The sequence below is a fragment of the Cucurbita pepo genome, chromosome 18 (assembly GCF_057944985.1).
Source record: "Cucurbita pepo subsp. pepo isolate OVF chromosome 18, ASM5794498v1, whole genome shotgun sequence".
Lineage (NCBI taxonomy): Eukaryota > Viridiplantae > Streptophyta > Magnoliopsida > Cucurbitales > Cucurbitaceae > Cucurbita > Cucurbita pepo.
In genome coordinates, this window is record NC_141815.1 from 11,441,632 (window position 1) to 11,461,624 (window position 19,993).

Genomic DNA, 19,993 nt, shown 5'->3' on the forward strand with positions numbered 1-19,993 from the left:
CAAACACGGAAAAGTATTTGACTTTCAAACACCAAAAACTCTGTAGCTCGAGTTACAACAGCAAAGAATATAAGAACAACTCTCTGGAAGAACGCTGCAATGTCACGAACGTGCAGGGTAACACGGGTGCATTTGTTCATTTTTTTACTGAAAGGTGCATGACATCTCAAGGCCACAAATGCATTTGTTTCAAGCTCCCATGAAATCCTAACACCATTTAGGTTTAGTAATCAACTCAAGCCACTCCAAGTTTGGTACAAAAAAAGTGACACCTTTAGGAAATAAGCATATTACCAAAGTGGTCAATTTGAGGCCCAACTATGTTGCTACCCAATTTTAGGCCCAACTTTTAACCAAGCCCACTGGACCTCGCAAAGGCCCAGGTCAATTTAAGCGCATTTTTTTAAAAATTGTTTAAAGTGGAGATTTCTTCTGATTGGAGGGCCACTTGTCATAGTCCAATTGGCAAGGTCAAGATTCCACGTGGATATATTCCTCAATCGTATCTCTGGCAGGAGACCCGCCCACGTAGGAAAGGTGTGGCCCCACATTATCATTTATCAACCAATGGAAGCATAGAAACAGATTGAAGATATTACTCAAAGGATAAAGCGATAAGGCCCCGTCGTCCCCTTCGGGCAGTCCAGAACTCCCGACCAATTTCCAGCCGTTAGATCGTGAAAATCTCGTGAATGAACCCTCAGATCTGAAGAGCGAACAAGAACCACAAACTTAGCATGGAAGTGATGTTACAAAGGCCTCCAAATTACTCCCCCATTTCTTCCTCAATCTCCCCCACACAAAAGTAGATCGTTCAGGAGAGATGGCCACCGTCACTACTCAAGCTTCCGCCGCTGTTTTCCGGCCATGCGCCGCCCGATCGAGATTCCTTACTGGTTCTTCCGGCAAACTCCACCGTATGCTGTCGGTTAAACCAGTCGCTGCTTCGTCTTCTTCATCTTTCAAGGTTGAAGCCAAGAAGGGAGAGTGGTTGCCTGGTCTGCCATCTCCGGCATACTTAAATGGCAGGTAAAACCATACACTAAAAATCTACTCTTAACTTGCGTTACGAACTAGAAGTTATTGGAAAAATTGGGTTTTCTCCTAAGCCAATGATTAAACGAAATGCAGTCTTCCAGGGGACAATGGATTTGACCCACTGTCTCTAGCCGAGGACCCAGAGAACTTGAGGTGGTTCGTGCAGGCGGAGCTGGTGAACGGCCGGTGGGCTATGCTGGGTGTCGCCGGAATGCTTCTGCCGGAGGTTTTCACGAAGATCGGAATCATCAACGCTCCTCAATGGTACGACGCCGGAAAAGCAGAGTACTTCGCATCGTCTTCGACTCTGTTCGTGATCGAGTTCATCCTTTTCCATTACGTGGAAATCCGAAGGTGGCAGGACATCAAGAACCCCGGCAGCGTGAACCAAGACCCCATCTTCAAGCAATACAGTTTGCCGCCAAATGAAGTCGGTTACCCCGGTGGGATTTTCAACCCCCTCAATTTCGCTCCCACTCAGGAAGCCAAAGAGAAGGAACTAGCCAATGGTAAGCTCTTAGAACTAAACCTCTAGATATAAACTCCAGATTTGTCTTATGATATGAATTGGTGTTTATTTCTTGTACAGGGAGGCTTGCGATGTTGGCGTTTTTGGGGTTCATTGTGCAACACAACGTGACAGGGAAGGGGCCGTTTGAGAACCTTTTGCAGCACATTTCTGACCCATGGCACAACACCATTGTGCAGACGTTCAGTGGCAACTAGATTTGGTTTGTAGGAAGAGAAGGTTGGTGTGTTAAAAGTAAATGGTTGAGATTGTTTTGAGAGCTTGTTTTTGGAATGTGATATGAAACAACATAGTGGATCTCAGTGTACAGTGGTGGGAGGCTTCCCATGTAGCTTGGATGTTGTTTAAATGACATGATCCTTCCACTTATTACACATTCCATGAACATGAATTGCCTTTTGCAGCTTCATTCAGCCTTCAAACTCTAAATCATCAAAACTTTCTTATAATTCTAACGAGATAGTCTTTAACTAGTCAAGATATTATAAACATCTTACAAAAGATCGAAGAACGCGTCGCCCCTTTTTCGAACTTCAGCTTTGAAGTACACTGAAAGGATAAAAACTGTTCCTTAGCTGATTATCGTTGATTGTTTTTCTTGAACTTGGGATCTGCTGTTCTGGGCTGGATTAGTTGATGTCTGTTAATGCTTCAAGAGGGACCAATCAGATACAAAAATACCACGCTAACTGTCTTCCATATTTCATAACAGTTTAAATTATATATTTGGAGTAAGCTTTTGTTGCAGAAAAGGGAAAATGAACATTATTTCATGAAAGAATTCTCCCAAATTCATAATTTCACCACCTTCTTGACTATTTATCTTTTGATGGCTGTAAATCATGCAACCTTGGAAGTGATATTATATGGTCATTGTGTTTAAATAATCCATAGGTCGGGAAATGGATGTTCTTGAACTGTTTGCCAATGGTAGTGTACATCGTGAACAAGACTCAAGAAGGTGTAGAATTGTAACAGCCAAAGCCCACCATTAATAGATATTGTCTTGGCTCATTACATATCACCGTCAACCTCACGATTTTAAAACGTGTTTTCTAGGGAGAGGTTTTCACACCCTTATAAGGAATGTTTCATTACCTTCCCCAGCTAATGCGTGATCTCACAATCCACCATCTTGGAGGCTTAGCGTCTTTGCTGGCGCACTGTCGGGTGACTGGCTTTGATACCATTTGTACTAGCCTAAGCCCACCAGTAGTAGATATTGTTCGTTTTGGCTCATTACGTATTGCCGTCAGTCTCATGGTCTTAAAACCCATCTGCTAGGGAGATGTTTCCACACCCTTGTAAGGAATGTTTTTGTTACCCTCTCCAACCAATATGGGATCTCACAAGAACAAATGACCAATTGAGTTATTATAGTATAACCGGTAGGTAGAATCGATTCAAGTATGAGACGTGGAAACTTAACAAAAAAAGATTGAAATGTTCTTCTTATGCGAACAACAAGCTCATTGGCTGCATACAGTATCATGTAGAAGCGTTGCTTTATGCCTTCATGAGTGATCTGTGTAGAACCTATGATTGAAGGGTCAGAGTTCAAAAGGAAGTTCAACGTATTGGGAAGGAAAGATCAAAGAAGTGAAAGAAAAAGCATAAAATGGAAGTGAAAGAGGAAATTGGGAATACATTTGTAAAGTTAAAATTCTTAGCAATCCCACTATCAGAGAAATTGGATGTTCCTTTCTTCTTTTTCTTTGGATTATGGGGAAGTGATGCTTCACATCCACACTTCTTTCTTGTGGATGCTTTCTCAAACAACGGAATTTCTACCTACTTTGTTCGACCAAATGTCAGAGGAACACCAAAGAAACTGGGTCATTAAGTAACTTAGTGGATGGGATTCATTACTTTCACCCGTTCCAATCATTTCCATGTTGAGGATCCTTAGGAGGGAGTCTCACATTGGCTAATTAAGGGGATTATCACGAGTTTATAAGGAATACATTTCCATTGGTAAGAGGCCTTTTGGAGAAACAAAAAACAAAGTCACGAGAGCTTATGCTCAAAGTGGACAATATCACACCATTGTAGAAGTTCGTGGTTCCTAACATTTGATCTTTCTTTTCTAATTAATCAAGATTTCTTATGGGTACTAAACACTAACAGCTACTGCTACGATGTAGTTTGGCTATTAGGAGCATTTAGACTTCTAAAACAATCTATAATATGGCATAGAAAGCATAAGCAGAAAGACGTGTTATAGTGGGAAGTCGACTCTTAATCCCTGTGAGCTTTGGGCCATTTCTTCTGAACAAGTCAACTTTGGCTGAAAAGCCAATAATTTAGGGTGGAGATGGTGGGATTTCATGGAGTAAAAGCTTCTGACCATATTGATAAAAATAATCAGATTACATAAAAGAAAGGCCTTTCTTTTCAGATATTTGAAAGCATGCACTTGAGATGATAGTGGAAATAGCACTAATGGTTGGATTTTACTCCTCGCACAGTACAAATATAATACAAGTCACAGTGTAAAGTTGATAACCCATTCTTTGGGTTTAACTTTAGTGATTGAGACAGAGATTTCAAATTGTTTAACTGAAGATTGAAAAAAGAAAGAAAGAAAGAATAAAAGAAAACTGAAATGTAAGCAGAAAGCCATTTGAAATCTATGTTTCTTTCACTGAGTGAGAGTTTCAGTGCAAATGGACAACCAGGCTCACCAGAATTGAACAAACAGCAATAAATTCAATTGAACAAATAGCAATAAATCCGCTAACTTCCCTCAGAACTAAACCAAAGATAAGCTTATGGATGTGAAGCAATGGACGGTAGTTTTCACATGGGAGAGAAAACAGCAAAAGGAAAAATAGAGAAATATCAAGAGAAATCCCAAGAATGATTTGTGGCATTAGCTTCTGGGTCCTACAGCAGCTGATTTTCTGCATAATATGTGGTTTATATTTCATCCTACTAACAAAATATCTACATACTCCTTTGCTCATCAATCACGGACGACAATGACGTTTATCACTTCTGTTTAAGTGAAAATACTAGTTTTTGTGTGACATTTTGATCATCTAACATCTTTTCTTCCACAAAAGAGGGAGGCAAGGGAAAAGGATTTGGAAAAGGAGAACCCCAAGTTTATCACTTCAGATCAAGGGCCAGAAACCTTCCATCCAAGTTTGTATGTTTTACCAGTAGAAAGGGAAAAGAGTGGAAAAGAAAGGTGTTTCTGTGATCCAGTCTTTTGAAGGAAGTTTTTTTGGTTTTTTGTAGGGATTGAAGGGGAAAGGGACTTCGCTTTTCCTGTGTTATTTTTGGTTGGTCTGATATCTACTGAGGGTTCAAACTCAGACCTACCCTTCTAGGGAGCCTTTTTGGTGCTCACCAATTGACACTCTACTTTTGACATGCTTAGCTGTGTGGAATATTTCATCTTGTCCTGGCAGTTGGCATTATGTTGAGATATTGAAAGACATTTTCATCCTTTGACAGTGACAGATATGGGTCCTTCTGCTATATGGTTGTTTGTATATTTCCAGGTGAAAGATGACACTCATTTCTTTAGATCTTATCAATACAATGATTTGAAGTTTGGGTTTGGTTATCCAGCCAGGAGGAGAATGCAAAGGGACAGCCATCATCAAAATTGAAGCAAACTTTAACTGCATTTTATACATCTGAGAAACTTTTGCTGCAACTCTACTTCAGCTATATTCACATATGTAAAGATATGTACAGCAAAAGGATGGCTAGCAAACCCACAAACTCAAGACATTAAAAAAAGAAAGAGAAAAAAGAAGCAATGCCTGCTACTCTTTCTATAGAGACAACGATACCAGGATTCTTGAAAAACCGGATGGCTTCTTGGGCAGAAGAAGCTTGAGATTGATGCTTGTCTCCACTTCATGCTTTAGCTTCTGAAGTTACAGAGGTTTTTACAATGAACCTGAAAAATTAATTATACGGAGGAGGAAGGAAAGTGACCCCTAAGGCAGATTAAGGGAGAAAAAATCCAACTTCCCCTTATAAAGTGGACTAAAATTTTACATCACTAAAATACCATTCACGAATGCTCACGGAAAGTAAGAGATCTTGAGAACGCTGCAGGGTTGGCTTGCAAAACAGGAGATGATAACACTTCAGATACACTATTCTTTTGACCACCCTTTGATTGGAAGATCTTAGACAGATTAACAGCTTTGGTTGAATCATTCTTAATACCAAGTGTCTCCCATATCGAACTCTTAGCCGCTTCATTTGGATCATCAATCCTTAAAGTTTTGGGAACCAAAACAGATCCATTTTTCTGTTTTGGAGGTTCTTCCCTCCCAGAATTATCAGCCTGGAGTTTGTCACCATCTCTGGAATGCTTCCCTAGTATAGGAGAAATTGGACCAGAGTTTGGAGAACAGGGATGTGGAGAGAACCAAGGTACATTCCAAGCACCTGGAACGCTACAGCTCCAGTATGTCGCAGGATAGAATGATAAAGGAACTCCAGGAGGGCAGAAAGCCGGTGGAGGTAGTGGTGCATTCCATGTACAAGGCCAAGGAACACCGGGAAGATATGGGATTTGAGGGAAACCATTGATGTTCTGCATCTGTGGTTCTTGAGGGCACCTCCTAGCTCCTTCCTCCGTTGAACTTGACACAGTCACTGAAGATGCACTGGAACAATCATCGCCAGTTTCCCCACCCTTACAAGGTGCTTTAATTCCTTGGTCTTCGAGTCTATGAAATTCATTCCTAGTTCCATTCAAGACCGTTCTTTCCGGAGGATTGAGGACAGTGGCCATAGATTCACACACAGATGTGTTTGCACTAAAATTGAGGACTCGGCCATTGCTTTTGGATGGTAGGTGGTTGACCCCATTGGGAATATCCATTTGTGCAGCTTGAAGAGCCTCTGAGATTGTAATATGACGGTAATGTGAGGCAGAGTTCTTGTTCTTTCGGCGGCCAGCTCCAACAGGGACATTTCTCCTATTACCGCCTTCAGTCCAATATCTTTGACAGGCTTTGCAAAAATGGCGTGGCTGGTTGACATTATAATTATTGTAATAACAAAACTTGGTTTCCATGCTATTGCAGCGGGGACATGGAAGTATTTTGTCTGGCTTCTTCAATTTCTCTTTTGAGTTGGGTGCGTCATTTTGTTCCTTGTCTGGTTTGTCATTCTCATCCATTGATATCACTTCAGGATTCATGTGTGCCTCATTGGCCGTTTGTACACATGCAGAATCCTCCGAATCATGTAGAGTTTCTTCTTTTGCAGCTGAATTCTCAGTGGCTTTTCCTACATCCTAAAAATTGAAACAGTTTTTAATACTCTTTAGCTACTACAGATACCATATAACTTCAAAATTTATATATCAGAAATCAGTCATGTCAGCGAGAAAGCTCCACCTCACAAATCAATAGCAGATTAAGGACACTAGAGTTGGCAGTATAAGAACGTATAAGAATTAACAGTAATGATCTTTAGTTCACACTTCTTTTCAAATCCTGAGTATTGCCCCAATATTTTCTTCTTCTTTCTCTCTTTTGGGTTGGGGAGGTTGGTGTATACACTGGTTTATTATCAAAGTACAAAGTCAAACAGCTAACAAATTATGGATTCCACCGAAACCTGAGAAAAGCCATATAAATTTGAAGACAATAGAGAACATCTCACTACTAATTGCGAGGAATAGGATATTCCAAGGAAACGAGAAACAAGATGAATGACAATTTCAAGTTTATAGCTCGAACAATAAGAACAGTAGCTTGTTGAAACCATGCTAATTTTTGTTTTAAAGAGTGGAAAATCATCGATTTGCCGTTTCAAATGGGAAAAAAAAGGAACCTAAGACAAGATAGATTGATGCAGGGTTCGATCTTTGAATCCAAAAGAATTGCGGGTTCAATTTTCCCCCTTTGAACGTTCCTAATCTTCAAACATGAAAACCAAAATTAATATCAATTGGGACCCCCAAAATGCCAGATTAGGGTACTTAGCAACGAAAGAGTTCAAAATCTGCTTGAGAAGGCGTTTACAAACAACCAATCAAAAACCGGAAACAGTAAAATCTGAAGAACATCTAAACGGTCAACACGCGAACCGCCCTGTCAGAGTACCGTAATCACCAAATAGGAAAAAAACGGAAAGAGGGAAAAAGCAAAAGAAGAAGCTCAGAAGCACAAGCACTGGTACAAAATTGGGTAAAACAAACAGGAGGAATTCAGGTCTGAGTGTACAAAATGTTGATTAACTGAACTGTACCTTTTCTACTGCCTCATCTCGATTTTCTTTCTGAGAACTAGAATCCGAATCGTCACTTTCGATCAACGGAACTTCACAGTCCGCCGGAAGTTGAATCTCCATGCCGAAAATCTTAATCGCAGGGTCCTTAATTTCCAGCATTTTTTGAAGACGAAAAGAACAGGGAAAGGAAGAGAAAAGGAAACGAAAATCGAGAGAGAGAGAGAGAGAGAGAGAGAAAGGAATTGGATATTGGATGATATTGGATGATATTGGATATTGGAGGCAGTCTGGGCTGGCATTGGGCAACTCGGTCCTCGTTTTTGATCCGTTTAAGCAAGAGGTGGATGCCACGTCATCGTCCCATTTTCATTACCAGCCACAAGTTCCTTCGTATTCTGATTCTCGGTTGCACGCACATTTTGGTGCACCCTTCTCCCTTTTTTCTTTTATTCATTAAACTATTATATTATTTAATTTCTCCATTTTCCCCTTTTTTATATTCCCTTCCCTAATTATTTTTAAGTGTATTTTGACTAATTTTTTCCTCATATTTATTTTTTTAAAAAATCACCATCTATTTTTCGACGAATTAAAAGTACATAAATTTTGGATCAAATTATTGGAAAAAGAAAAGTAAAGAAATGAAAATAGTAAAAATTCCAACTTTTTATTTTCCGACGTGGCCCACGCATGGAAAAAGCTTCCCAACTTTTTCCCAAGTAGTTAAACTAATACGTCTAATCCTCCCTCCACGTCTTCAAAATTCGACACGTGGGACAAATCTACAGCTTTTACCTTTCACTGCACTTTGTCCCCGAGTTAAATTCTCTTTTACACAACGCGACACGTGTCCCACTAGTGATGGCTTTTAAATATACAAATTTATGCTATTGGACCACGTAAGAGTAATTAAAAAGCAATGCAAACAAAACCCTCTTTTGTCTTTCGGTGTAAAAAGAGTCAACAGTTTTTTAATTAAAAATAAAATTAAAATGAAATTAATTTAATAATAAAACATAAAACTAATTAACATGTCTACTTCATGGGTAAAGTTTTTCCAATTACATTATCTTAATAATAAGGACGGTCGCGTGGGCGGTTGGAGGATAATTAACCAAGTATTTATAATTAAAGACTCCTTAAGTTGACGTGGACTGGATTAAAACAATGTATTAAGGTATTGATTTAATGTTTAATGTTGGAGCATTAATTTGAGGGTGTGACACTTGGTATTAATGCTCATTATAATAAGCTCTACTTTTCTTGTTTAGAAAATATACCAAAAAAAATCTTCCTCGCTTCTTGTAATAATTTAATTTCTCATATCTTTACGCTTACGCCTTTGATGCAACTATTTTAATTGTAGACATTGTTTTAATTAAAAAAAACATTTATTATTTTATTGCATATTAGAAATTATAAAATAATACACGTGAGATCCTAGTTATTGGAATGGGGAACGAAACATTTGTTATAAGAGTGTGGAAACCTCTTCCTAGTAGACATATTTTAAAATCGTGAGGCTGACGGTCATATGTAACGGGTTGACTATGAGATTTCACATTGGATGGAGAGGAGAATGAAACATTACTTATAAGGGTGTGGAAATCTCTCTCTTGTACGTGCGTTTTAAAACCTTGAGGCTGGCGATAATATGTAACGGGCTGACTCTGAGATCTCACATTGGTTGAAGAGAGTAACGAAAAATTCCTTATAAGGGTGTGGAAACCTCCTCCTAATAGACACGTTTTAAAACTATGAGGCTGACGACGATACGTAACAGGCTGACTTGGAGAGGGGAACGAAGTATTCCTTATAATGGTATGAAACCTCTTTCTATACGTAACAGGGCAACTCTGAGATTTCACCTTGGTTGGAGAGGGGAACAAAGTATTCCTTATAATGGTATAGAAACCTCTTTCTAGAAGACACGTTTTAAAATCGTGACGACAGTACGACACAGGTCAATTGTGAGATCCCACATTAGTTGGAGAAGGGAACGTTTTAAAACCATGACAGAGATACGCAACGCGTCGACTGTGAGATCCCACACTAGTTGAAGAGGGAAACGAATCTTTCCTTATAAAGATATAAAAATGTTTCTCTAATAAGCGTATTTTAAAACTGCGAGGATGACGATGATACATAACAGGTCAAAGTATACCATATTTAATATAGATGAGCTTGAAGGATCATGACCCATGTCTAGAATTATCAAAAAAAAAAAAAAAAAAAAAAAAAATTTGGAGAGGTGTAGAATCTTGTTATTATTGCAAGCACCAATTTTTTACCATTGTTAGCCAATCAGAATCGAAACAAAAATCGCATAGTACAATGATAATAATAATAAAAAGAAGGCACAGAAGAAGTATTGGAAAAGTTCTTAAGACAAAGATCTGTAAACAAGAGAAAATTTTGAAGTCACTGTGGGGATGGAGAAATCAATGGAGAAGGAGATGGATCCGCCGCCGGAGCTGGGGCTGGATCCGCCTCAGCTTCAGGGGCTGGAGATGGAGCTCCGTTTTGATTAACTCTTGAAAACCCAAATTTCTTAATGAGTTCATTAGCAATCAACTCGTTAGCCTTGTCCGAAGGGTGATACTCATCCCAAAACACATATTTGCTTCTATCTTTGCACAGCACCGACGCCGGAATGCATGTAAGGGCCGGCCGGATCCTCCCAAATGAGCAACATGGCGATTCCGAGTTACTAAACCCTGCACAAAACAAACAATGTCCATTTCCTTTTAAAAATGTCGAACCGTTTGGTAATTCTGTTTGTTTCTTGTTTCTGTTTCTTGTTTTCCATACCATATTTGCCGGGGTTGCTAATAACGTCGGCGACAACATCATAAGCATCTCCGAATTTGTAGGTGGCATTTGGAAGCCTGGTGGCGAGGCCATCAAGAAGGCTACTGGCAGCTTTGTTGAAGCTGAGGGCCAAATTGTTGGTTCTGTCTTGGCAATCGCCGGATGAACTGAGTACCCTTTGCAGCGGAATGCAGCCCATTGGACCCAGCCCAAACGCCATCAATTGCCTTGCCCCCAAACTGTATAACAACTGCAAAACAAAAACCCATTACAAAACAGAGATTTTTAATTTGAAGTGGGTGTTTACTTTAGAAATTAAGAACCTTGAGTTGATCGCGAAGGGTTTCCATCAAGTAAGTGATGAATGTTTGATCGTTGTATTTCCAAGAATCGGAGTAAACGGGCATGAGATAATTGTTAATGAAATCGTTGCTTCCCAAAGCAACCACGTATCGAGCTTCTTCGAAGAACTCCTTGGCTTTTTCTTCCCCGATTTTGGCTTTGATCAGTTCTTGCGTCCCTCGAAAGAGCTGAATTTGTTTGTACAGACCAAACCGCTGAATCTGCAGGTTAATTCAATCTAAATCTTAATAAATTGCTTCTTTTAATTTGTTAATTTGGGTATGACTTCGAAACTCACGAAGTAGCCGCCAGTTTCGTTCAAGATTCCTCCACCCCCAGATGCGTAATTCACTCCATTTTCCAGAATTACATCTTCACTTAGCGAGGGATCGAGAAAAGCCGGTGGTCTGGGTAGACCCATTTCATCACCTGGGATAAAAAGATTGGAGATTAGTAAAAAAAGTAACCAATTAATGATATAATTAAAGGGGAGGGTGGGTTAATTAGGATACCGATAATGTCTGCAACAGTGCGGCCATTGCTGAACCTTCCATTAGGGAGTCCATTGCCAAAATCAATGCCGTACCAGGGCAGGTTTGCCTGAGCTAAGCTCCTTGAAAGGTACATATTATTTCCAACGTCGGAGAGTGAGTCGCCGAATATGAACTGCACCATCTTGGAGTGGCAGCTGGGAATGGCGGCGGCTGCTAAGAGGGTGAATAGCAGGAAACAGAGTGATGGTGCAGAGGATTTCATGGTTGATGAAGAAGGGTGAATTGGGCGTGGGCATGGTGGTCGATTGTGAAGGTTTTAAGAGAGGATAGGATGTTGTTGGGTTGATAAACAAACAATTGGTGATTCAAACCTACTGCAGCTACTTTGGTTTTTGAAAATTCTGGGCTCAGATGGTGACCTACTCGAGGTTGCTTCAACCGTGGGCTTAAGAATTATTAACATTCTTTCAAAAAGAACTTTAGAAGTGTTATCTCGCACCCGATTGCAATAACGCTATCGGCTAGTGTTGGGTTTGGACTATTATACTATTATGAGAGGTATTAAAGCTAGACACATAATCATGTGATACTAAGCTTTGGAGTGGGGTGAGATGCATTTTATAACGGTAATGGCAATGGACAAACACACAACATCCACTAACGAAACAGACAATATCTACTAGCGGTGGACTTAGACTCTTACAAAAGCATCAATTAAACAAACGCTTTTTGACGTTGTTGATGCTCGATGCACTCGTTTGGGGAGTCAAAAAAAAATGCAACAAAAAAGGTACCTTTTTATAATTCCACAGGAGATTTTTCTCACAAAACCAAAGGGTGGCGTATGCATTCATTGATGTGTAGATCGAAATGGGTTTATTTTATTTTTAGTCATAATAAAAGTGATATTTTTTAAACAATTTTGTTTTTATTGTTTTTTTTATGGAGGCAAGGACGGTAAGCCACGACACGTAGGTTCGTAGCTGAGGTGGCGTTAATTAATTGGCTGCATGAATGATATCTTTTCTCCCGTGGAAGAGCTACAAACAAAGCTAAAAGAGTGGAAACGTGGCACAATGCTAGTCGAATATTACCAATAATAATTAAAAATATTAAATATATGAAAAAGGGTATCCTAAGAATCTAGTACAATTATCCATTTCTAATATCCATCGTCCATTCTCTCCATCCAACGGCCAGCACACACTCATATCTCAAACCATATCCGTTAAATATATAAAAATCACGCAGCGCACTCCAACCGCCATTATTCCATTTCGAGCTTCACTCCCCTGCTCGACGAAATGGCCTCCGTAGCGCTCAAATCCTTCACCGGACTCCGTCAATCGTCGCCTGAGAAGCCCAATTTCGTCACTCAAACGAAGGCCACCTCGAACCCCCAATTTCGGCGTCGATTTTATGTTTCCGCGGCCAAAACTAGCCCTAAAATCGCCGGCCGCAACCTCAGAGTTGCGGTGGTTGGCGGCGGCCCTGCTGGAGGATCGGCTGCTGAAACTCTCGCCAAGGGTGGCGTTGAGACTTTCCTGTTCGAGCGGAAGCTCGACAACTGCAAGCCTTGCGGTGGGGCGATTCCGCTGTGCATGGTTGGTGAATTCGATCTCCCGTTGGATCTGATAGACCGCCGTGTCACGAAGATGAAGATGATCTCTCCATCGAACGTTGCCGTCGACATCGGCCAGACCTTGAAACCTCACGAGTACATTGGGATGGTTCGGCGAGAGGTTCTGGACGCGTATCTTCGCGAGCGAGCCGCTGAGAATGGAGCTAATGTGATTAATGGCTTAGTCATGAAATTGGACCTTCCGAAGGAACGAAATTCACCATATGTCCTTCACTACACTTCGTACGATGGAAAGAAAGGAGGCGTCGGAGAGAAGAAGACATTGGAGGTTGACGCCGTGATTGGTGCCGACGGAGCCAATTCTCGCGTCGCCAAGGCCATTGACGCCGGCGATTACGATTACGCCATCGCATTTCAGGTAAATCGATTTTAGGGTTAGGGTTTATTTAAGGAGAAATTACTGAGCGGCATTTTGTAGTATTTACTTGCCAAATAGAATGAACTGTGTTAAAGTAGAGTATTGGGGGTTTGCGATTGCAGGAGAGAATCAAAATCCCAGATGACAAAATGGTGTATTACGAGAATCTTGCAGAGATGTATGTAGGTGACGACGTTTCGCCGGATTTTTACGGGTGGGTGTTCCCAAAATGCGACCACGTCGCCGTCGGCACCGGCACCGTGACTCACAAGGCCGATATCAAGAAGTTTCAAATAGCCACACGAAACAGAGCGAAAGACAAGATCTCAGGGGGGAAAATCATCCGAGTTGAAGCACATCCAATCCCAGAGCACCCCCGTCCACGGAGGCTGGCCGGGAGAGTGGCACTGGTAGGCGATGCAGCCGGGTACGTGACAAAATGCTCTGGCGAAGGCATATATTTCGCAGCGAAGAGCGGGCGAATGTGTGCAGAAGCAATCGTGGAGGGGTCGGAAAACGGGAAGAGAATGGTGGAGGAATCAGACCTGAGGAAGTACTTGGAGAAGTGGGATAAAACATACTGGTCGACTTATAAGGTTCTGGATGTGCTGCAGAAGGTGTTTTACAGGTCGAATCCGGCGAGGGAAGCTTTTGTGGAGATGTGCGCGGACGAGTATGTGCAGAAGATGACGTTCGACAGTTACTTGTACAAGAGAGTGGTGCCTGGGAATCCATTGGAGGACTTGAAATTGGCTGTCAATACCATCGGAAGCTTGGTGAGAGCCAATGCTCTGAGCAGGGAGATGGACAAAGTCAGTTTATGAGATGACTGTGTCTAATTATAAGAAAAAACATAAATCTTTAGCTTCCCAAAGCACCCAGAGATCATCGTTTCATGTTAATGAATCCTCATGCTTCACTTTCGTGGAGTTGATTTCCTTTACTCAAATCTGTGTGCGCAATGAAAGAGACCATTGTTTTCAATATTAAGAGCCACCCTTCAATGGTGTTGAAAAGGCAATTTGTTAGAATAATTGAATTTGGTTCTATAAAGCATATGTAAGCAATTAAATCTTATTGGTTGACATTTAGGTTGCGTGTTAAGTAAGCCTTCCTACTTTTGATTCAAATTACTAATTTAATACAGAATTAGATCACAAATTGGCTACGAAGAACTATTATATGAAAAGGGATGCGAAAAGAATTAAGTAAACTAGAACTTAAACTGGGTATTAATTTATTCAGTGAGAGAGAGTGAGTGGGCAATCGGGAACGTTGAAGCGATGGAGAGAAGTAACGGCTGAGATTGGGGGATGAAAATGCTTGAAAAAGGGACAGGATTCGCATTACGGCGGTGTATTCGGTAGATAGTAAGAGAAAGAGAAACAGTATATATAAAGCTTGGGTATTCAAAAAGAAGTGCTACGCCCAAGGCTTTCAGGCGGAGATTTCTGCGACCCACAATTCCATTTTCGGGAAATACCCTTTTGAGCCTAATAAATCTCCGAGTACCCACTTTCCTCTCTTTCTGGGTTTCAAGGTTCCATTTCTCTTTCTCCTTTGTTTGTTTGTTTGTTTGTTTGTTTTTCACTTCCTCGGGAGTGAACTCTGTTTTGGGTGGAATGTTGATTCATTATTTATCATAGATCGATTTGTTTCTGTCTGTTGGTTTCAAATGCTATGGATCTGACTGACTATTGCGTGATTTTGTTTATACAATCGTTTCTGGAAGCTCACTTCTCTGTTTTTGAAGCTGGGTTTTGGATTAGGAACTCTTTTATCCTTTCATTTTGGAACATGAGCTAAAGGAAGGTAGTGGTTAGAAATTTTCACTTTTGTGGAGTTCTCTGTCTTGGTTCCCACCCACCCCCTAGAAGGGTAGATCTCAAACGATGTTTCCTAGGATTCAAACTTTACATTTATGTTGTTTGCGTAGAACGGTTCTTGTTTTCTTAGGATCTTTATTTTTCTGAAGGAATCATATGAACCCACTTGTTGAAATTGGAGCAGTTGTCTTAATTCTTCTTACTAGAGTTGAATATCTATTCTCCTGATTGCTGTACAAAAAAGATGAATTTACTTACCCTTCTCTTACCAGATTAGCATTTCTGATGGTTTTATATTGTTGGAGATTCACCAGATTATGGAAATGACTGACACTTCCCCTGCCTCCCCTTGATAGAACCAGATATGGCAGCAACATCGGCAGCTACTTTGTCCATTGGAGCAACTGCATCACTTAATACTAAACTCAACTCATTTTCCCAATCAAAGTCTGCAGGCTTGAGGGTCAATTCACGAGAGTCTCTTCCAAGCTTCTGCGGCCTCAAGGCAGCTTCGTTTCTTCATTGCGACTCGCAGTTATCTTTCCTAGGGAACCAGAGCAGTACCGCCCTATGGCGTCGTCTTGCTCCGTCAGCTCAAAGAGTGAACCAGAATGTTTATAAAAATCTTCAACCTCAAGCCTCTTACAAAGTTGCTGTTCTTGGAGCTGCTGGAGGTATTGGTCAGCCTCTGTCGCTTCTCATCAAGATGTCGCCGTTAATTTCGACCCTGAACCTTTATGATATTGCAAATGTCAAGGGTGTTGCTGCTGATATTAGCCACTGTAACACTCCCTCAAAAGTTCAGGCTTTCACTGGACCCTCTGAATTAGCCAATGCTTTAAAAGATGTAGATATTGTGGTCATACCTGCTGGGGTTCCAAGAAAGCCTGGTATGACTCGTGATGATCTCTTCAACATCAATGCTGGCATAGTGAAAACTTTGGTCGAGGCAGTTGCCGATAATTGTCCCGATGCATTCATTCATATCATTAGCAACCCTGTGAACTCAACTGTACCTATAGCAGCAGAAGTTCTAAAGCAGAAGGGCGTGTTTGATCCAAAGAAGCTTTTCGGGGTTACTACATTGGATGTCGTCCGGGCAAACACGTTCGTCGCTGAAAAGAAGAACCTTAAACTGATCGACGTTGATGTACCGGTTGTTGGGGGGCACGCGGGTATAACAATTCTTCCTTTGCTGTCAAAGACTCGACCTTCAGTGAGCTTTACAGATGAAGAAGTTCAAGCACTGACTGTTAGGATTCAAAATGCGGGAACTGAGGTTGTGGAAGCGAAGGCAGGGGCGGGATCTGCTACCCTTTCGATGGCATATGCTGCGGCGAGATTTGTCGAATCGTCTCTTCGTGCTTTGGATGGAGACAGTGATGTGTATGAGTGCACATTTGTGCAGTCTGATCTAACTGAGCTTCCCTTCTTTGCATCGAGAGTTAAGCTTGGGAGGAAAGGAATTGAAGCCTTTGTAACGTCTGATCTACAGGGTTTAACCGAGTACGAGGAGAAGGCTCTTGAAGCTCTAAAGCCAGAACTGAAGGCAAGCATTGAGAAGGGCATTGCTTTTACACAGAAGCCTTCAGTGGCTGCTTAAAACGACCTTGCTTTTCCGGAACATGCTTGGGGCGCAGCAGCATTGAATCCCAAGCACTTCCTTTTGTTTGGTTTTCATTTTACCCCGTCTGTCTGATGGAGAACTTCTTTTTGAGATATTAATTGCTGCTGTAGAATATCAAAAAAAGAATGTAGTCCGTTCAATAAGAGTTCCTAGTGATTGAAAATTTTGTAATAACATGGTTGGTAAGACTGTGCACCTCATCTTAAGACTCTTAAGATTGATTCTTTTTTGGGTTAATACCCAAATGATATAGAATCTGTTGGTTGGTAAAGTTCTTTCAAGAGAGAAGACCATTCACTGTTACTCCTTGTGTGTTACGAGCCCAAGTTCACCGCTAACAGATATTGTCTTTTTTAGCTTCCCCTAGAAGTTTTTAAAACACATATCGTTCTCCTCTCCAAATGATGTGGGATCTCACAATCTACCCTCCTCTCCAACTGACGTGGGATTTCACAATCTACCCTCATAGTAGCCAGTGAAGGAGAGATTTCTACACCCTACTTTATAAAATGTGCTTCGTTCTCTTCTCTAACTGATGTAAGATCTCGTAATTTTCATCGACCAAGTCACTTCCTAAACTTTAGTCAAGCAACTTATCTCCTAGTGTATGACTTGGGTTGCTCGTTTAGCTTCATCACAATCTGTCCCGGAAGCCTACAAAATGTGGTGAAAACTAGTAGCTTTGACATCATCATTCTCATGGAATTTAAGACAGCAATGAGTGGACAGAAATAGTGAATGAGAAATCGAAGAAGGAAGTTTGTAATTAGATTCATTGTCTAATAACTTAAAAGAGATTCAGTCGTTAACTCATTTTCAATTCCAACCCGAAACTCATCTGTAGAAGCAACTCAAGCTATTTTTTCCAACTTTCGATTCAACAGACAAAATCCAGATGATCAAAAGAGCTTAGTCGGACACCAACTTTCCATCCAACAGGCAACTGTCATCCAGTTTCTGTTGTAATATCATCCTCCCGCCTGTGACAACAACTCTCCCATCTTCAGAACGAGCCTGTGGCCATTAGAACAAGCTGCATGCTCTGGGGAATTTTTCCTTGTGGGTCAGTCTATATTCTGAGAATCTGAGAATGGACGGTGTTGCTACCAATAATCATTGCAGGAACACCGACCCTCTCGGAAATGATGGAACCGACTTCGGTCCCTAACAACCACTTTTCTGTTATAAACACTTGAGACATACTTAGCAAAGTTATGACAATCCATGCAAGTACGAAGATTGTTTGCCACTCTGATGGTTCTTCCTGGCGGGGTTGCAAGAACCCCAAAGGCTATGGCCAATTTCTCGCTATGGAAAGAAAGCGCATACCCCTTATCTTCTGCCTTCAAGTTGTGTAATTCAGATGATATTTCAGCTTCATAACCTGCAATCTTTAGCTGCTGGTTGATCTCATCCAGCTGCTTGTAGATCTTGTCCTTCATCGGATGCGAAATATCATCCACAGCAAACTCATGCACCACCCCATTCAGTTCTATTGTGGTGCAGCCGGGTGTAGTATAGATACCCCTTTCCTTCATGAATTTCCTCAATTCAGTTACCTTGTCCCAGTTCCCAGCTGAAGAATAAATGTTCAGCAGCAGCACATAATCACCTGCTTCTTGAGATTTGAGTTCAATCAAATGCTCAATTATGCGCTCCCCAAGGTTCGCATGACCGTGAATTCTGCAAGCTCCAAGAAGGGTCCTCCACATTGTCGCATCTGGATTCACCTCCATTGACATTACGAGCTGATAGGCTTGGTCGAACATTCCAGCACGACCCAAGAGATCAACCATACATCCATAATGATGGACGGTGGGAACTATCATGAACTCTTGTCTCATACGATCAAAAAACGCCATTCCTTCATCAACCAGGCCACAATGGCTACAAGCAGAAAGAACTGCAGTGAAAGTATGATCATCAGGCTCAACACCCTTCTTTTGCATTGCCCAAAACGCTTCAATAGCTTCTCTTCCGTGTCCATTCATTGATAACCCGGAAATCATCGCACTCCATGAAACAACATTTTTCTCAGGCATTTTATCAAACACTTCATAAGCCTTATCCACACGTCCACACCGCGAATACATGGATATCAGCGAATTGCACAAATTACTCTCTGTATTATAATCGTTCTGTTGAATATAACTATGAATCCTTTCGCCGAATTCCAATGCATTCAAGTCTGCACAGGCTTGGAGAAGAAGTAAACAGGTAACTTTATCAGGTTTGCAGAGATACGTTGGACTCTGCATGATCTCAAACAAACCCAAAGCATCCCTTGTTCGTTTATTTCGAGTTAGACACGAAATCAAAACGTTCCAAGCAACAACATCTCTTTGAGGAATTTCATCGAACAGTTTGCATGCATCCTCAAGTTTGCCACAATGAGAATACAAATCCATCATGGAGGTGAGCAAAAGACTATCCGATTGATGCCCATTTCTAAAGATCCTTGCGTGAATCTGAATCCCACTAAATAATGAAAGCATTCTTATACACGACTTAACGGCAAAGGAAGAAGACAAAGGATCAGCATGAACACCTTGCCTCTCCATATCTCTGTACATGTACAATCCCTCCAGAGGTGAACGGCTCAACGAGTAGGCTCTCAACAGCGTATTGTAATGAGAAACAAATGGGTTCGTCAGCTGAGAGAAGAATCTTCGCGAATAGCCCAATTCGCGAAAAGGCGCGGAAACGATGCGAGTCAAGAAGCGGAGGGAAACAATGGGGTCTTGAATGAAAGAAGTGCGGATCATGTGGGCATGGATTTGCAGCAATTGTGATTTGTGGGTGCATGACTTTATGAGAGAAATCAGCGGCTCTCTATCGAAGCGAAGCGTTGAGTTTTGTTCACGAAATTTGGAAGAAAGCAGAGAGATCGGAGAGTGAAGGAGTGAAGCGGTGGATGCGAAACGAGGAAGGCGAAGAGAATGAAGATGCCGATACGCCGAACAACGGCATCGCCGGAAGATCACAGTCATCTATCAATGGCCGCTGAATCGTTTTCGTTACGCTCGAGCGGCAATTCAGCAGTCGTTATATACTTATAATGCATTTAATTTATTTTATTTTTCATATTACGAATAATAAATTAAAAAAAATAG

At 41.2% G+C, this 19,993-nt stretch overlaps 6 protein-coding genes across 9 annotated transcripts; 3 read left to right on the plus strand and 3 right to left on the minus strand.

The window, feature by feature from the left end:
* Positions 1 to 657: 657 nt before the first annotated feature.
* On the plus strand, positions 658 to 1,941 carry LOC111780142 (chlorophyll a-b binding protein P4, chloroplastic). The gene is made up of 3 exons (XM_023660451.2): positions 658 to 1,029; positions 1,132 to 1,547; positions 1,628 to 1,941. Exons 1-3 carry the CDS (start codon positions 824 to 826, stop codon positions 1,762 to 1,764), a joined length of 759 nt encoding a protein of 252 aa, XP_023516219.1. The 5' UTR covers positions 658 to 823; the 3' UTR covers positions 1,765 to 1,941.
* A 3,242-nt stretch (positions 1,942 to 5,183) lies between these two features.
* LOC111780211 (cyclic dof factor 1) lies at positions 5,184 to 8,067 on the minus strand. Its single transcript, XM_023660545.2, has 2 exons — positions 7,799 to 8,067; positions 5,184 to 6,839 (listed from the first exon to the last, which is right to left on the minus strand). The coding sequence occupies exons 1-2, from the start codon at positions 7,937 to 7,939 to the stop codon at positions 5,601 to 5,603; spliced, it is 1,380 nt and encodes a 459-aa protein (XP_023516313.2). The 5' UTR covers positions 7,940 to 8,067; the 3' UTR covers positions 5,184 to 5,600.
* Positions 8,068 to 10,032: 1,965 nt separating this feature from the next.
* Positions 10,033 to 11,897, minus strand: LOC111780305 (GDSL-like Lipase/Acylhydrolase superfamily protein). The gene is made up of 5 exons (XM_023660676.2): positions 11,446 to 11,897; positions 11,232 to 11,362; positions 10,915 to 11,154; positions 10,592 to 10,841; positions 10,033 to 10,497 (listed from the first exon to the last, which is right to left on the minus strand). Exons 1-5 carry the CDS (start codon positions 11,687 to 11,689, stop codon positions 10,202 to 10,204), a joined length of 1,161 nt encoding a protein of 386 aa, XP_023516444.2. The 5' UTR covers positions 11,690 to 11,897; the 3' UTR covers positions 10,033 to 10,201.
* Positions 11,898 to 12,676: 779 nt separating this feature from the next.
* On the plus strand, positions 12,677 to 14,411 carry LOC111779576 (geranylgeranyl diphosphate reductase, chloroplastic). Its single transcript, XM_023659639.2, has 2 exons — positions 12,677 to 13,427; positions 13,550 to 14,411. The coding sequence occupies exons 1-2, from the start codon at positions 12,732 to 12,734 to the stop codon at positions 14,249 to 14,251; spliced, it is 1,398 nt and encodes a 465-aa protein (XP_023515407.2). The 5' UTR covers positions 12,677 to 12,731; the 3' UTR covers positions 14,252 to 14,411.
* A 309-nt stretch (positions 14,412 to 14,720) lies between these two features.
* LOC111779577 (malate dehydrogenase, chloroplastic) lies at positions 14,721 to 17,183 on the plus strand. Of its 4 annotated transcripts, none has more exons than XM_023659641.2 (2): positions 14,721 to 14,967; positions 15,526 to 17,183. In XM_023659641.2, exon 2 carries the CDS (start codon positions 15,618 to 15,620, stop codon positions 16,854 to 16,856), a length of 1,239 nt encoding a protein of 412 aa, XP_023515409.2. In that variant the 5' UTR covers positions 14,721 to 14,967; positions 15,526 to 15,617; the 3' UTR covers positions 16,857 to 17,183. The 4 variants fall into 4 exon arrangements, with proteins under 4 accessions (XP_023515409.2, XP_023515410.2, XP_023515408.2 ...); XM_023659642.2 differs by having other exon boundaries at positions 15,568 to 17,183; XM_023659640.2 differs by having other exon boundaries at positions 15,610 to 17,183.
* Positions 17,184 to 17,632: 449 nt separating this feature from the next.
* On the minus strand, positions 17,633 to 19,960 carry LOC111779575 (Pentatricopeptide repeat (PPR) superfamily protein). Its single transcript, XM_023659638.2, has one exon. It carries the CDS (start codon positions 19,868 to 19,870, stop codon positions 17,984 to 17,986), a length of 1,887 nt encoding a protein of 628 aa, XP_023515406.2. The 5' UTR covers positions 19,871 to 19,960; the 3' UTR covers positions 17,633 to 17,983.
* Between the last annotated feature and the right edge of the window lie 33 nt (positions 19,961 to 19,993).